Raw genomic sequence first — 12,415 nt, 5'->3', positions numbered from 1 at the left:
GGGCTGGGCAGTGGGCCATTCAGCATCTTCGCTTGTTCTAAGCCCTGAGCTTCAACTGGGGGAATCAGGAGAGAGGTCACAGCAAAGCTCCTCCACATACTCCGGCCCACCCATCCTCTATCCCTCAGTCCCCAGGTGCCCTTGGCTGGAGGGGACCAATAAGAAGGACCACCAAGGAGGTTGGGAGAGGAGACACCTTTATTGGTGCTGGAGTTTCTGTAGGAGTCCGTAGGAAATGGGAACTGGCGGGGGACACAGGGGCCTTCCTGAGGGCCCCAGCCCTGGCAGCGGGGCACAGGGGCCTTCCCGAGGGCCCCAGCCCCAGCTACTTCTTCCTTCGGGGGATGTTCTGGCCCAGAGGCACCTCTTCTAGCAGCTTCTGCAGGAGGAAACAGGAAAGTGGGTTAAAGCCAGGTATTTAGGGATTCTAGGTTGGCCAAGGGGATCCTTGGAGGTCAAAATATCTGAGAAGATGTCCACAGTCTCTTCACCTGTAGCAATCGAGTCCGATAGGTGGAGGCCTCCTCTCCTGCTACTGGCTGAGGCCGGACATGCAGATAGCGCTCCGTGGCTGTCTCCAGCTCCTCCACCTCATACAGCATTGCTGGGTCCAGTGAGTGGGCATTGATGAGGCTCACCAGGTACTCCTTGTAATGTGCCCTGAGGGGTGGGAGAAGCAGAGGAGGTATTGTGCTTGCTTCTGGGAACTCTTCACCATCCAGATATCATCAGACCCCGTACTTACTGCCCAGACTCCGTCCCCAAGGTGCATATTCCAGTACTCATTCTTTGAGGAATCAGTGCACAAGTCCTAATGCCTTCCTGAAAGGAGCTACTTCCCAGCCTGATACTTACTGGCAGAGTCCAGCATACCCAGTTGGGGTCTCCTTTCCACAGGCTTCATCCTTGAGCCCACCTGGAACCTCCTTCTGTTCCATCACACGGCAGCCACCTGAGGGGACAGATGGGTCAACAAGGTCTGTAACGAAGAAGGTGTTTGCCCTCAAAGCATAATGGGCATATTATTCAACCCACTCAAAGAGAGGGCAGCTTCTAGTGTGGATGACAAGAACACATTATTATCCAGAATTATCAACTATCACAGGAGGAGCCTAGGAATGCAGCCATCTACATCTCAACTCTCCAGCTCATTAGAATAAACTGTTGTCCTAGAATACTTGTTTGTACCGCTAATTTTGCATTTAATTGCATATTGTCTTGTGATATATTAACTGCTAATTAAATTTCAGTTAGTGCATGTTTTATTTTTTTCAAATAAAAACTCTCAGAGGACAGGGGTTTTGTTTGAATACTTCTTTGTAGTGACCACAATGTCTAGGACAATGGCTTGCGAATAGCAGACAATTAATATTAGTGAACAAATTGAACCATTAAAGTTGAGGGGTTTATGGGGCCACTTCCCTCCTTACCCTCCCCATATAAACATAGTGGAATTGTGGGACATCACCCACATCTCTGCCCCTTCTCCATAGAGGAAGTTTTCCCCTCTCAGTGGGCAGTTACAACTGGAGGTCGTTATGGGCTCCAGGATGACAAGCTCACTCACCTCCAGGCACTGCCCGGGTTCCAGCTGGAGGCTCTGTATTGAAAGTAATGCTGTTGTCCTAGGGAGGGACAGACAGGTGAATGTTCCAGCTAGCTCCCATTTCTTGCTTTAGACCATCTCCCCTGACCTTCACAATGCTTCACGAAGGGAATCCCTGAGACACTAGGACCCCAATACCCCCTCCAATACCCTGAAGTCTTTCCTGTCGAGGCCCTCTCATCTTAGCCTTAGAGGCTTCTAACCTGTAACAACTTCTGAAGACGGAGAGCATCCCAGTCTCGAAGGTAGAAGAGACAGTCTCGAGGATGATGACCATGCAGTGATTTCTTCACCCGGCAGTTGGGATCTGAACATTTCTGAAGGGAACCCAAGTAGAGGAAAGAGAGGAGGATGGAGAAGGTATTGGATTTGGCCTCTCAGTGACCTCCTTCACGAGGTGTAGGGTGGTGGTGGGAAGGACCTGAGTAAGGAGTGGGGGGAGCCACACACCAGAGAACAGGGAGAGATGCTCAACAGCAGAATGACCCCTCCACCCCTTCAACCCCACTTTCTCCATATCCTCTATCACTTCCTCCTAATGATTTGTCACTCAAACCCAAGTATGGTCTGGTCACATTCCCCATCCCAAACTACTGCCCCCTTCCTCCCATTTCAAACGTACATTCTTGGCATAGAAGGCACTGTAGCAGCCACTGCAGAACTGATGGCGGCACTGGGTGCAATGGAAGTGCATACATCCACCCCGGGCCAGAGCGTACGAGAACTTACACTTGGGACAGTCTACGGGGAGAAACAGGATCAGGAGTACAAGCTAGCATAGCTGGCTCACAGCAAGGACTTTCTCCATCCTGACCTTTCTTGACAGGAGTAAGAATGGCAAAGATAGATGAAAGGCTTGTGGGGTAAATAGTGGCAGATAATGGTGAGTGTACTGAGGAAGGAAGGGGCCTATATCTTGGAGAAGAAGGACAGAAGAAGGCCTTACCAATGCCATTCTCCTGCAGGTACATGGCCAAGCCCTGGGCCTGGTACTCAGGGTCATTGGCCCGTTTCCAGCTCTGAAAGTCCTCACAGCTCCGGCCCCGATGCTGTTCTTCCCACTACAGGAGGGAAACCAAGTACTTTAGCTAGAGACTTCCCATCCCAAACAATCCCATGATCCTATTTTTGCTACGTGCCACCCCATTGTTCCAGCCCCCTTCTTTTCACCCAGTTCCCACTTCATCCACTTATGCCTCCACCATGAGTCACTCCCCCTTACCTGACGCTTGCAGCGAACACAGAAAGTCTGGTGACACTGGGGACACGTGGCCTCTAGCTGCTCCCGTTCATAGATGAAGCCAAAGGAACACTGGTTGGGACAGAAAACAAAAATACTACCACGATCCATCCTTACCCCCTTTTCCATCCTCTCTGTCAACTAGTCTCTTCCCAGTTTCCCTGTGCTCCTTCACTTATCTCCTCACCATCTCACCTGAGTGCACCACAAGAACTTGGGGTCACGCATGAGCACACGCTCCGTCAGTTTCTTGTGGAACAATGCATAGGCATCAGGATCCAGGCTTTCCCGCAACTAGGAGGACATGAAGAGGCAGGTGGAAAGGGTCCCAAACCACCTGGAACCCTGGATCCCTTTAGCTCCATGGTGTTCACTTTGGGTTGTCTTGGTACCTGGATGTCCAGGGTAGAGAAGTAGCTGACTAGCTGGGTCTCATCAGTTAGGTCAGGGCGTCCACAGGCTGGACACACCATATCTGTGATGTGCTTCTCCTTCAGGGCAATGGTGAAGTGCTGCCGGAAGCAGTCTGGACAGATGGTGCACTCACAGGAGGTCAGTGCCTGCATCTAGGGCAGGAGGGGGGAGAGTCATGTCAGAAAACAATAAGGAGTAAGAAAAAGGACTAGGTTGTTAGGTTCAGGCATAAATTGGCTGGGCAGACACCCAGCTCACTGCATCTGAAGGAATGGGAAGAAATAGCAAAGATTCCTTTGAACTGATGAATTAAAAAAAAGTCTGATGGTCTTTTAGGAGTAGTCAGGTTGGGCTGAAGTGGGATTAGGGGGTCTCATGTCATGGGAAAAGGCATACAAGCTGGCAGTGCAAGGGGCCATTGCTCAGCCAAGACAAAGGAAAAGAGGTTACCCGGTTTCGGGGAAGGGCCCAGCCACAGACAGCACACTCTTGGGCAAGTAGTCGGCGCAGGAAGGCCCGGTCAGGACTATGTCGAACAGCCTCCACCACATCTACCAGCTCATAGTTCCTTGGCGTCTCCTGAAGCAGTGAAAGTGCCAGCTCTGCCCGGCCCCAGCTTGGTAAAGCGTATACTGCCAATAGCCGTCGTATCAGACTCTGCGATGTGAGGGCACAGATGAACATCTGTCAGAATACCCCCATCTGGCCTGGCCTTTTCAAGGGTTACAACTTCATTGTTTTTCCTGCTTTCCCAGTTGTCTCAACAAATACCTGCTTATCAGGTCCATCCCAGGAAGGGTTAGGCTCAGGGGCTTCCCAGAGGCGCTGGTGGAAGGGTTCTAGGCGCTGTCGCTGTAGCTCTGTAAGGGCTCGCCCCACATCTCCACCATGCTGATAGAGTGCTTGCAATGCCCCCTCCTCTCGCCCAAAGCCCAGGACCTCTAACTCCCGAACCTGGTGATTGTAGTAAGAAAGGAGAAAAGTCAAAAGTCAGAAACATGCCGAAGCTCTAAATTCTAAGGGCCACCTCTCTCAAATCTTCATATTCAACCTTAATTTTATATATCCAGTTCAGTTTAGTACCTGTTCTTAGACCCCCATCCCACCACCCTTTATTAACATTCCCAGATACCAATTTATCCTCTGTCCCCAGTCCCTCACCCTTCCAACCTGAAAAATTGCCCCACCTTCCGTCGTCTGGCTCGAACACACTCCTCCACAGCCTCATCCAGGTTGCCATGACGATCAAGCCAGGCCTGCTTGGCTTCTTGGCAGGAGAATGCACCTAGACTGGGGTCTTGCCGTCCTGCCATCTCTGCCACCATCTCCAGCACATAGGGCAGCTCTGACCGCAGCCACTGCAGAGGCACCTCAGTGCCTGAATATTGCAGTGCTGAAAATATCTCCTCTGGGCATGCACCTTCGGCTTCCCCTGCCTGGGGACACACCCCACCCCTTCATTAAGACATTGATAAGGAAAGGCATTCTTCACCCCTCTCACCCCATCAGAAAAGAGTTCTGACTAATGAGAATCTGTCCCATCCTCCACCTCATACTCGGGAGTCTGCTCCCCTTTCTCAAGTCTTCATCTTCCACTCAGAACTTACTCGGATCATTGCCACCAATCGGAGCCCATCCTCCCGCATCTTGTCCTGACGCTGCTGCTCAGGATCTCCTCTGAGGGTGGGCAGAGGAGTGCTTAGGCGCTGTGTGGACACAGGCTTGAAGCAGACACTGGCTCGGGCTCCCTCTCCCAGCGAGCTAGTGGGGAGCCAGGAGGGAAGAAGTGGTGGAGTAGGGCTACTGGTCCGGTTACACATGGTACAAACCCAGCCTGGGCCAGAGTTTCGGAAGGTACAGTGAACACAGTGCCAATCACCAGCCTAGAGGAAGTAGACTGGGATAGTCATTACCCCTGAAAGGTTCACCCTTTGGATCTACTTCCTAAGAGCAGAGATCTAAGACTGGGAGGGCAGGGAAGGAAAAAATCGTGGGAACACAAGGGGGTGCAGATAGGGTAAAAAGATGTTGGAGGGAGAATCAAGGAAAACAAACACCTGGGAGAGCTACAGGCAGTGTAATTCGGAGGACAGGCTAGAATTCATATTACCTTCAGAGCAGGCAGGCAGGCACCAGTGTCTCGGACATCCCCTATAAGGCTGGGAGGTTGGGCAAGCCGAGGTCGCTCACACATGGCACATAGCACTGTAGCAGCCTCATTCTCAAAGGTGCAGCTCTGACAGGCCCAGCGGCCCCGCTGTGGCCCACATCCGGATCCTCCAGCTGGAGGGCTCTCCATCCCTTGTCCTACCCCCTTGCAACCTCGGGGTCGATCACAGGCTACACACAACACTGCTCGGGCCTCATTCAGCATGGCACAGGCAGCACAGTGCCAAGGTGGGCGAGTGCTAGGTGGCTCTGGGGCTGGACTTGACCAGGAAGGAAGAGAGCTGTCCCCAAAGGTGGGTGGAGAAGTGAGCAAGGGCCGTGGTGGGGCCAGGTTTGACAAGCTGTAACAAAGACACAGGGCTATCCTAAATACACAGGTAGTTAAATTCTATACTCCTGAGCATTTTAAATTTTCTTGGCATGTCTCCCACTCATCCCTACCTTAAAGTGGCTCCCCCATCTTTGAATCAAGAAGGAAGGGGCCTCTTACCTGGAGCTAACATTGGAGGCTTGGCAGTTCCCAAGCAGGGGCTGTCGCAGGTGATGGGCACGGGATGGGTGTCGATGGAAAAGGCAGTCACAGGCTGGGCAAAGAGCATGACCACAGGTTGGGCAATGCAGTGTGCCTGGGACAGAGCCACATAAAAAGCAAGAACCTGGTATGGTGCCTGGATAAGAGAAGAAGAATTACATGTTACCTTGAGAACACTTCTTCCTCTGGATTATGTGCACAAATTTACACAAGCTATGAACCAGTGTATGTTCTTTAATATGACCAGGCTCAAGGAATTAGTTTCATCTCTTTACAGAAAGAGAAATAAGGACTGAAAGAATTACATTTGCATATAGTGAGATTTCACAAATCTCCATCACTTTGATACCACACTTGACTGGCTCCCCACCTCCAAAAAAGCAGCAGTACCTTGAGCCTGGGGAGCAGGAAGAGAATTGGAAGTGGTCTCTCTTAGTGGAGAAACTGATTCAGAGAAGAGCAACATCTGAGGAAAGAAGGGTAATGTTTAGAGGGTTGAATGGAACATATATTCCTCATTTCCCTAGCTTCCTTTTCTCACCAATCTCCCCATGGTACCAAGGAACCCCTTCCTCCTTACCTTACCACTAGATCCTTTTTTTAGTAGCTCTTCCAGTGCCTTTGGCCGTGGATGGGATTTCTGAAGCCAGAATAAATGGAGCACAGTCAGAACTCCAACCATACTATCCCTAGGAACCTGATCCCTATCCACGCACAGGGAAAGGGAAGAAACATAGCAGAGAAGGGAGAGGGGGAGAATGCTCCACGCTTGGGATTCAGCTGGGTTGACATCCATAAGGTAGCTTCAGGTTAGGCTAAGTCCCTGAGGTCAGAGTTTCCAAGTCCTACTTATGAGGATAACGTCTTACCTCCAGGAGAAGGGTGAGCTCAGTCCGAAGCAATAAGACGTCCAGAGTGACTGTAGCCACACGATGCCCATCTGGCTCCTCTTGCCCCTCAGGGAAGCTTAGGCCATCTGGCTGTTGTTCTGTGTACCCATAAAGTCGAAGAACCTCCCGGCCCCCCTGTCATGAACCCCCAGTCACTGTCTGCCTGTGAACCCCTCCCTCCTGAGTGTCTTTCTACTGGCAAGTCATGCATGTTGTACCTCATTAATCCTTACACAGACCCCATGGTAACTTGACATTCTCATTCCACCCCCCATGACTAACCTTTCTTAAAACTATCACACTTTTCACAGGACAGGCTATCCCTAGCACAAGTCTAACTTCTGGCCCAGTCCAAAACTTCTAGCCCAATTCCAGTTACCTTGGCACCTAATTCCCTAGCTGCATCTTCCCAGGTCCATTAAAATCTCACCTGCACAGAATCCACAGTGCTTCTGAAGACAGGGTTATTGAACTTGACCCCACGCCAATAGCGTGGTCTTTGTGGACAAAGTAGGTTTCGGCCATATTTCTCTAGAATGTTCAATGCAGTGGACAGCCTACGCAGGTACTGACTGGGCTGCAAAGGCACGGTGGAAGGACTTGAATTAAAATATCTGAGTGCTCTCTTACGGATCCCAAGTCCCACCCCTGTTGTCTAGACTGGACAACAGCTAGAGCCCCTAGCTCCCTGTTTCATTCCTTAATTCTTTCCTTTCCTTCTGGTTTTGACCATGTTTCTGCCTATTTCCCAGAAGTCCTCTCCGGCTGTCAGTCCCCTTCCAGTCCTTCTCTAAACATATTGCTAGTCATAATGCTTGCTCACCTCTCCTTGGGCATTGCTGCAGACCAGGCAGGAGGCATTCAGCTGAGGGTAGCGGGTGGTAAGGGGCAAGGAGTTGTCCAGCAGTCCAAGCAGCTGCTCTAGGGAAAATGTCTGTCCAGGATCCCTCCTCAGGGCGTCCACCAGCTCTTCACGGGCAGCCAGAAAGACCCGCTCCTCTTCCTGCAGCCCTTCCCCTGACATCCTGGGGGGGAGGCACAAGGGGACTGGTTCAGGTGGGAGAGGGCGCTCCCCTGGGTCGCCCAAACTTCACAGATTCCGCTTACCCATCTCAGGAAGCTAGAGAAGGGAGCCCCCAGCCTCTGGCTCCTCTGCTGGGGCTGAGGGCATGCAGTCGTGGCCTTGCCCAGCCCCTCTGTCCCTCCTTCCTCATCCCCCGACGCGGACAGGTGGGGAGCCCCCCCCCCCAGTCTTGTCCCGCGCCTCTGGCTTGTCTGCCCTATCGCGGCTGCGGCCACAGGGCAGCTCCCGAGGAAGGGGATGGGGGCAGGGATTCGGGACTGCTGAGTCCGGGATGACCTGTGACTGGACACCCGGCACGCGCTGACCTCCCTCCGTCCCTCAGTCCCTAGACAGGATCATCTCGAGTCCGGCTTGTCTCCCCGCTTCCCCCGCCCCTCTCCACTCCCAGAGGCGATGCCTTCCTTCCCGAACCAACCGGCTCGCCTCTCCCCGGCTCCCCGGCTCACGCTGCAGCGGCAGGACGGCCAGACAACACCCTGGCCCCGGTTCGGCTCTCACCGCAGCCTGGCTCCCGGGCCTCTCGCTCTCTGGGTAGGGAACAGGAAGTCCCCGGGAAAGGGGAGGGACCTCGACTTGTCGGACGGAAGCGAGCGAGGCTAAACTAGGAGGAGGTGGGAAGGAGGCCTCGGGAGAGGGAAAGGGCTCGGGGGGCGTGGTCATGAGGGAGGCGGGGCTAGGTTCAGAAGAGGGGCGTGGCGAGGGAAGGGCGCCATGGACCGGGGCGGGGCTTGGCTAAGGAAAGGGGAGTGGCTACAAAGAAGGAGGGGTTTGTCTTCGAAGAGGCGTGGCTTTTGAGGGGCGTGGTCAAAGGGAGGACCGTGACTCTGCCCTGGACTACTAACCTGTGGGTTGAAAGAAAGGCGCGGTCATTTCCCCAACCTCTCTCTGTTTCTCAGAGGATGCCGGGGCGGTCTAGAGGCCAGCCTCCTCTCCAGCGGGGGATTTCCACCTCCAAGGCCGCTGCACCTCGGGAAGACCAGCAGGGGGCTCCCGGGAGAACTGGGGAGGGGGGGGGCGGAGCTGCCAATGGGGAGTGAAAGTGAAAGCCGGAGCCCTGGGCGGGGAGCGGGGAGACCTCAGAGCTTCCTCTGGACCTGGGCAGCATGGCTAAAGCTTGTGGGCTGCCGCTGAGCGGGCAGGCCCGCAGACAGGTGAGGCGGCTGGGGGGCTGCCCCGCTGGCTGGTTGCCGTGGGGAGGGGGCGGCTGCACCTGTGCCTGGACCGGGGCGCTGGGCTGAAGGGCTGGGGAGCCTTTCTAGTCAGTCCCTTTGAGTGCTTTCGGTTCTGCTTGGGGCCTTCGAGATCCTGGCCATGCCATCCAGGGTCATTTCCAGACCTGGGGTTAGGGGGTCTGCAAAGGGGGAACTTCTTGGAGGTGGGAAAGGACTGGGCTAGAGTGAGATAGTACTTAAATAAGTCGGGGATGAGTGGGAGGAAGGCCCCAGAGCCTCCACCCCACCTCTCCCCACCCCACCCTACCCTCCTTCTTACTGGAGCCCTCTATACCCTGCTTTCTCTCCACAGGTGGATTTGTTTCGGCAAAAGCTCTTCCAGGAGGTGAGTCGATTTGGATTCAGTATAAATTTGGCTCTTAACTTCTGACCTGAGAATGGATTAACAGCCTTTCCTTGGGACCCCACCCTCAACTTTGACCTGGGGCTCATTTTCCTTACCAGGCCCAAGACTCAAGTTGGGTCCTCAATCTTAACCTCTCCCCTCCAATCTGATTTCTGACTCGTGCTTCCACCACTATGCCTCCAGCATTGTGTAGGAGAAAAAGCACTGCTCTGGGAACCAGGTCTGTGTGACCTTGAACAAGCTCCTAATTTATCTGGGCTTCAATTTCCTCATTTTGTAAAACATCAGATTAGATGATCTCCAAGGTCCTTTCCACCTCTAAAAGTCTCTGAATCTACAATTTTCTTATCCAGCCCTTTGGCCCCTATCGCCCCCCTTCTTCCTGTGATCATATTCTTTCTTTGCTGCAGGCTGAGGAGTTCCTCTCAACCTTCCTACCACAGAAAATCATAGAACTACATCGGCTTTTGAAGGTAAGCGATAGCATCCTCTCCTGCTTCTACCTCTAACAACCTTGGGTACCCTTAACCTGCATTCAAGATCTGGGCTTCACTTCCCTTATGCGGCTGTGGCAATCAATTATCTGTGAGTTCAGAGTCAAAGGAAGGAGTGGAGTCTGAATCTTGAAAAGATTAATTGAGGGGGAAGAGGATGTGTGGAGTTGGTTGGGGGTAGTAGGAAGACTGTGTATCTTTGGGGCTTTATGCAGGCTTAAGACGAAAGACGCCAGACATGAACCTAACAGTTATTTTTGAACAGGAGGACTCCTTCAATGTGGTTGACCTAACCTCCCTTCGAGCACCATTGGACATCCCTATTCCAGATCCTCCACCCAAGGATGATGAGGTGAGGTCCGAGGGAGCTGACAGATTGAAACTGCATACTCCACAGAGATATTCCCTCCTCAGCCTCCCTCAAAATTTTCAATTCTAATGAATTTTTTCCCCTTCAGATGGAGACAGACAAACAAGAGAAGAAAGAAGGTGAGGAAGGAAGGCATTAGGAAGGAGGCAGTTGATTGAAAGATGACTAGGAAGGTGCCTGAATCCTGTGACTAACACTTCGTTTTTCCCTTAGTCCCCAAGTGTGGCTTCCTCCCAGGAAATGAGAAAGTCCTGGCACTACTTGCTCAAGTTAAGCCAGAGGTTCTCACCCTCAAAGAGAAGTGTATTCTGGTAAGACAGAGGTCTATTTTTAACTCAGAGGCCTATTTCTAAGACTTGGGGCTCTCCTGTAAATCTTTTTTCCTTAAGGTTTGGCTCCTTTAAACCCCTTTCCTTCTCACCAAGTGGGCTACCTTTATGGGCTCTAGTCTTACAAATAGTAAGGTAAGCTCTTTGAGGGCAGGGATTGTTCCTTATTCTTTCTGTTGTCGTAGTATAGAACATAGTGCCTTCTTCATTGAAGTGCTTAATGACCGGATCAGCAGTCAATCATAGACACTTCTCTGACATAGGTGACCACCTGGATCCAACACCTGATCCCCAAGATTGAGGACGGCAATGATTTTGGGGTAGCCATCCAGGTAAGGGAAGAGAAGGTGAGGAAGTGAGGACTATTATAGGAAAGAAAAGTTTGGGAGGTGAGGTCGTGGCTGGGAACAAGAGGAAAAAGAAATGTCAGGGACATGGGATGGGAGAAGGAGGTTGTACTGTTGTTCTCCATCTTCCATCTCTATTTATCTTCACAGGAAAAGGTTCTAGAACGAGTGACAGCAGTGAAAACCAAAGTGGAAAGCTTTCAGACAGCCATTGCCAAGTAAGCTAGGCTTGAGGATAGGCATGGGAAGTGGAGGGCATCACTTTTTAGAATTCAGAAACTGGTCAGTCTCTCCTGCACTGGGCATTTCCCACAAAGAAATGAGACTTTGGGGAGGTACCCTGGGGCAGTATGTTCCTTGGGAATGCCCATTCCTACAGTCAACCCTCTCTTTTCCTATAAGGTACTTCTCTGAACGTGGAGATGCTGTGGCCAAGGCCTCCAAGGAGACTCATGTGGTGAGTGGGCATTTCCACCCACCTCAGAGCATTATGGAAAGTCCCTCCAGCTTTTAGATGAGACATATGATGCTGGGAATGGATGGAAAAGAGGTGTTGGGTGTCTGATCTCCCTGAGAAAGTCTTCTCAGGGAGTTTCCCTAAGTGGGGAAGACCAAAGCAAAAGGAACCCCTGGAAGGGAATGAGGATTCCTGGATCTTAGCCAGTCTACTTGATCCTATGGAATTCTGTTTCCAGTGGCTGAGACAGAAAGCATTCCTCCAATTTGTCCATTCCCTTCTATGAGAAAACCAGGCACATCTCATGCCCTCCCAGAGACGTGACCCAACTTTACCCTTTTCTCTCCCAGATGGATTATCGGACCTTGGTACATGAACGAGATGAGGCAGCCTATAGGGAACTTAGGACCATAGTGCTGGATCTCCGTTCTTTCTATGTGAGTAGGGGTGAAGACAAGAAGAGATACAGAATAAAGATGGTTTGAAGAGGAAGGATGGCAAGGGAGGGGGCAGTTGAAAAAAGGGCTAGGGAGGGAGCTTCAGCTACCATTTTGACTCATTTATCCAGGCTGAGCTCTATCACATCATCAGCATCAACCTAGAGAAGATCACCAACCCAAAGGGTGAAGAGAAGCCATCTATGTACTGAGCCCCAGGGTCATAATGGAAATAAATGATCTTAACTCCTTTAACAAACTGGGCTTCTTATTTTGTGCTTTTTATATCCATTCTGGGGAATGAATTGTGGGAGGAGAAGAATCAGATACTGCCTCAGGGGCAGTATGACTGTGTACTACTGTGCTGTCAAGGAATTCCCCACCTTGAACTATAGGCAGTTCTGGGAAACTACAGTGAGTGCCTTCACATGCCTGCATCAGACCTCCAAGTCTAGCATGAGGATGATA

At 51.8% G+C, this 12,415-nt stretch overlaps 2 protein-coding genes across 3 annotated transcripts; one reads left to right on the top strand and one right to left on the bottom strand.

Annotated features, from left to right (window-relative positions):
- Positions 1 to 176: 176 nt before the first annotated feature.
- On the bottom strand, positions 177 to 8,561 carry RNF31 (ring finger protein 31). Of its 2 annotated transcripts, none has more exons than XM_027843025.1 (22): positions 8,351 to 8,561; positions 7,675 to 7,876; positions 7,282 to 7,428; positions 6,831 to 6,986; positions 6,542 to 6,601; positions 6,352 to 6,427; positions 5,920 to 6,097; positions 5,371 to 5,770; positions 4,868 to 5,143; positions 4,448 to 4,696; positions 4,032 to 4,214; positions 3,711 to 3,917; positions 3,239 to 3,412; positions 3,042 to 3,140; positions 2,829 to 2,918; positions 2,553 to 2,667; positions 2,229 to 2,347; positions 1,810 to 1,923; positions 1,568 to 1,625; positions 856 to 952; positions 492 to 660; positions 177 to 379 (listed from the first exon to the last, which is right to left on the bottom strand). In XM_027843025.1, exons 2-22 carry the CDS (start codon positions 7,873 to 7,875, stop codon positions 326 to 328), a joined length of 3,222 nt encoding a protein of 1,073 aa, XP_027698826.1. In that variant the 5' UTR covers position 7,876; positions 8,351 to 8,561; the 3' UTR covers positions 177 to 325. The 2 variants fall into 2 exon arrangements, with proteins under 2 accessions (XP_027698826.1, XP_027698827.1); XM_027843026.1 differs by having other exon boundaries at positions 8,382 to 8,561.
- A 415-nt stretch (positions 8,562 to 8,976) lies between these two features.
- Positions 8,977 to 12,206, top strand: PSME2 (proteasome activator subunit 2). Its single transcript, XM_027843035.1, has 11 exons — positions 8,977 to 9,086; positions 9,460 to 9,492; positions 9,924 to 9,986; positions 10,273 to 10,359; positions 10,466 to 10,496; positions 10,591 to 10,688; positions 10,970 to 11,038; positions 11,204 to 11,271; positions 11,456 to 11,510; positions 11,861 to 11,947; positions 12,079 to 12,206. The coding sequence occupies exons 1-11, from the start codon at positions 9,039 to 9,041 to the stop codon at positions 12,157 to 12,159; spliced, it is 720 nt and encodes a 239-aa protein (XP_027698836.1). The 5' UTR covers positions 8,977 to 9,038; the 3' UTR covers positions 12,160 to 12,206.
- Positions 12,207 to 12,415: the final 209 nt, after the last annotated feature.

Source organism: Vombatus ursinus, unplaced genomic scaffold, assembly GCF_900497805.2.
Source record: "Vombatus ursinus unplaced genomic scaffold, bare-nosed wombat genome assembly UNPS02014894.1, whole genome shotgun sequence".
Classification (NCBI taxonomy): domain Eukaryota; kingdom Metazoa; phylum Chordata; class Mammalia; order Diprotodontia; family Vombatidae; genus Vombatus; species Vombatus ursinus.
This window is presented reverse-complemented; position numbering and strand designations above follow the sequence as displayed.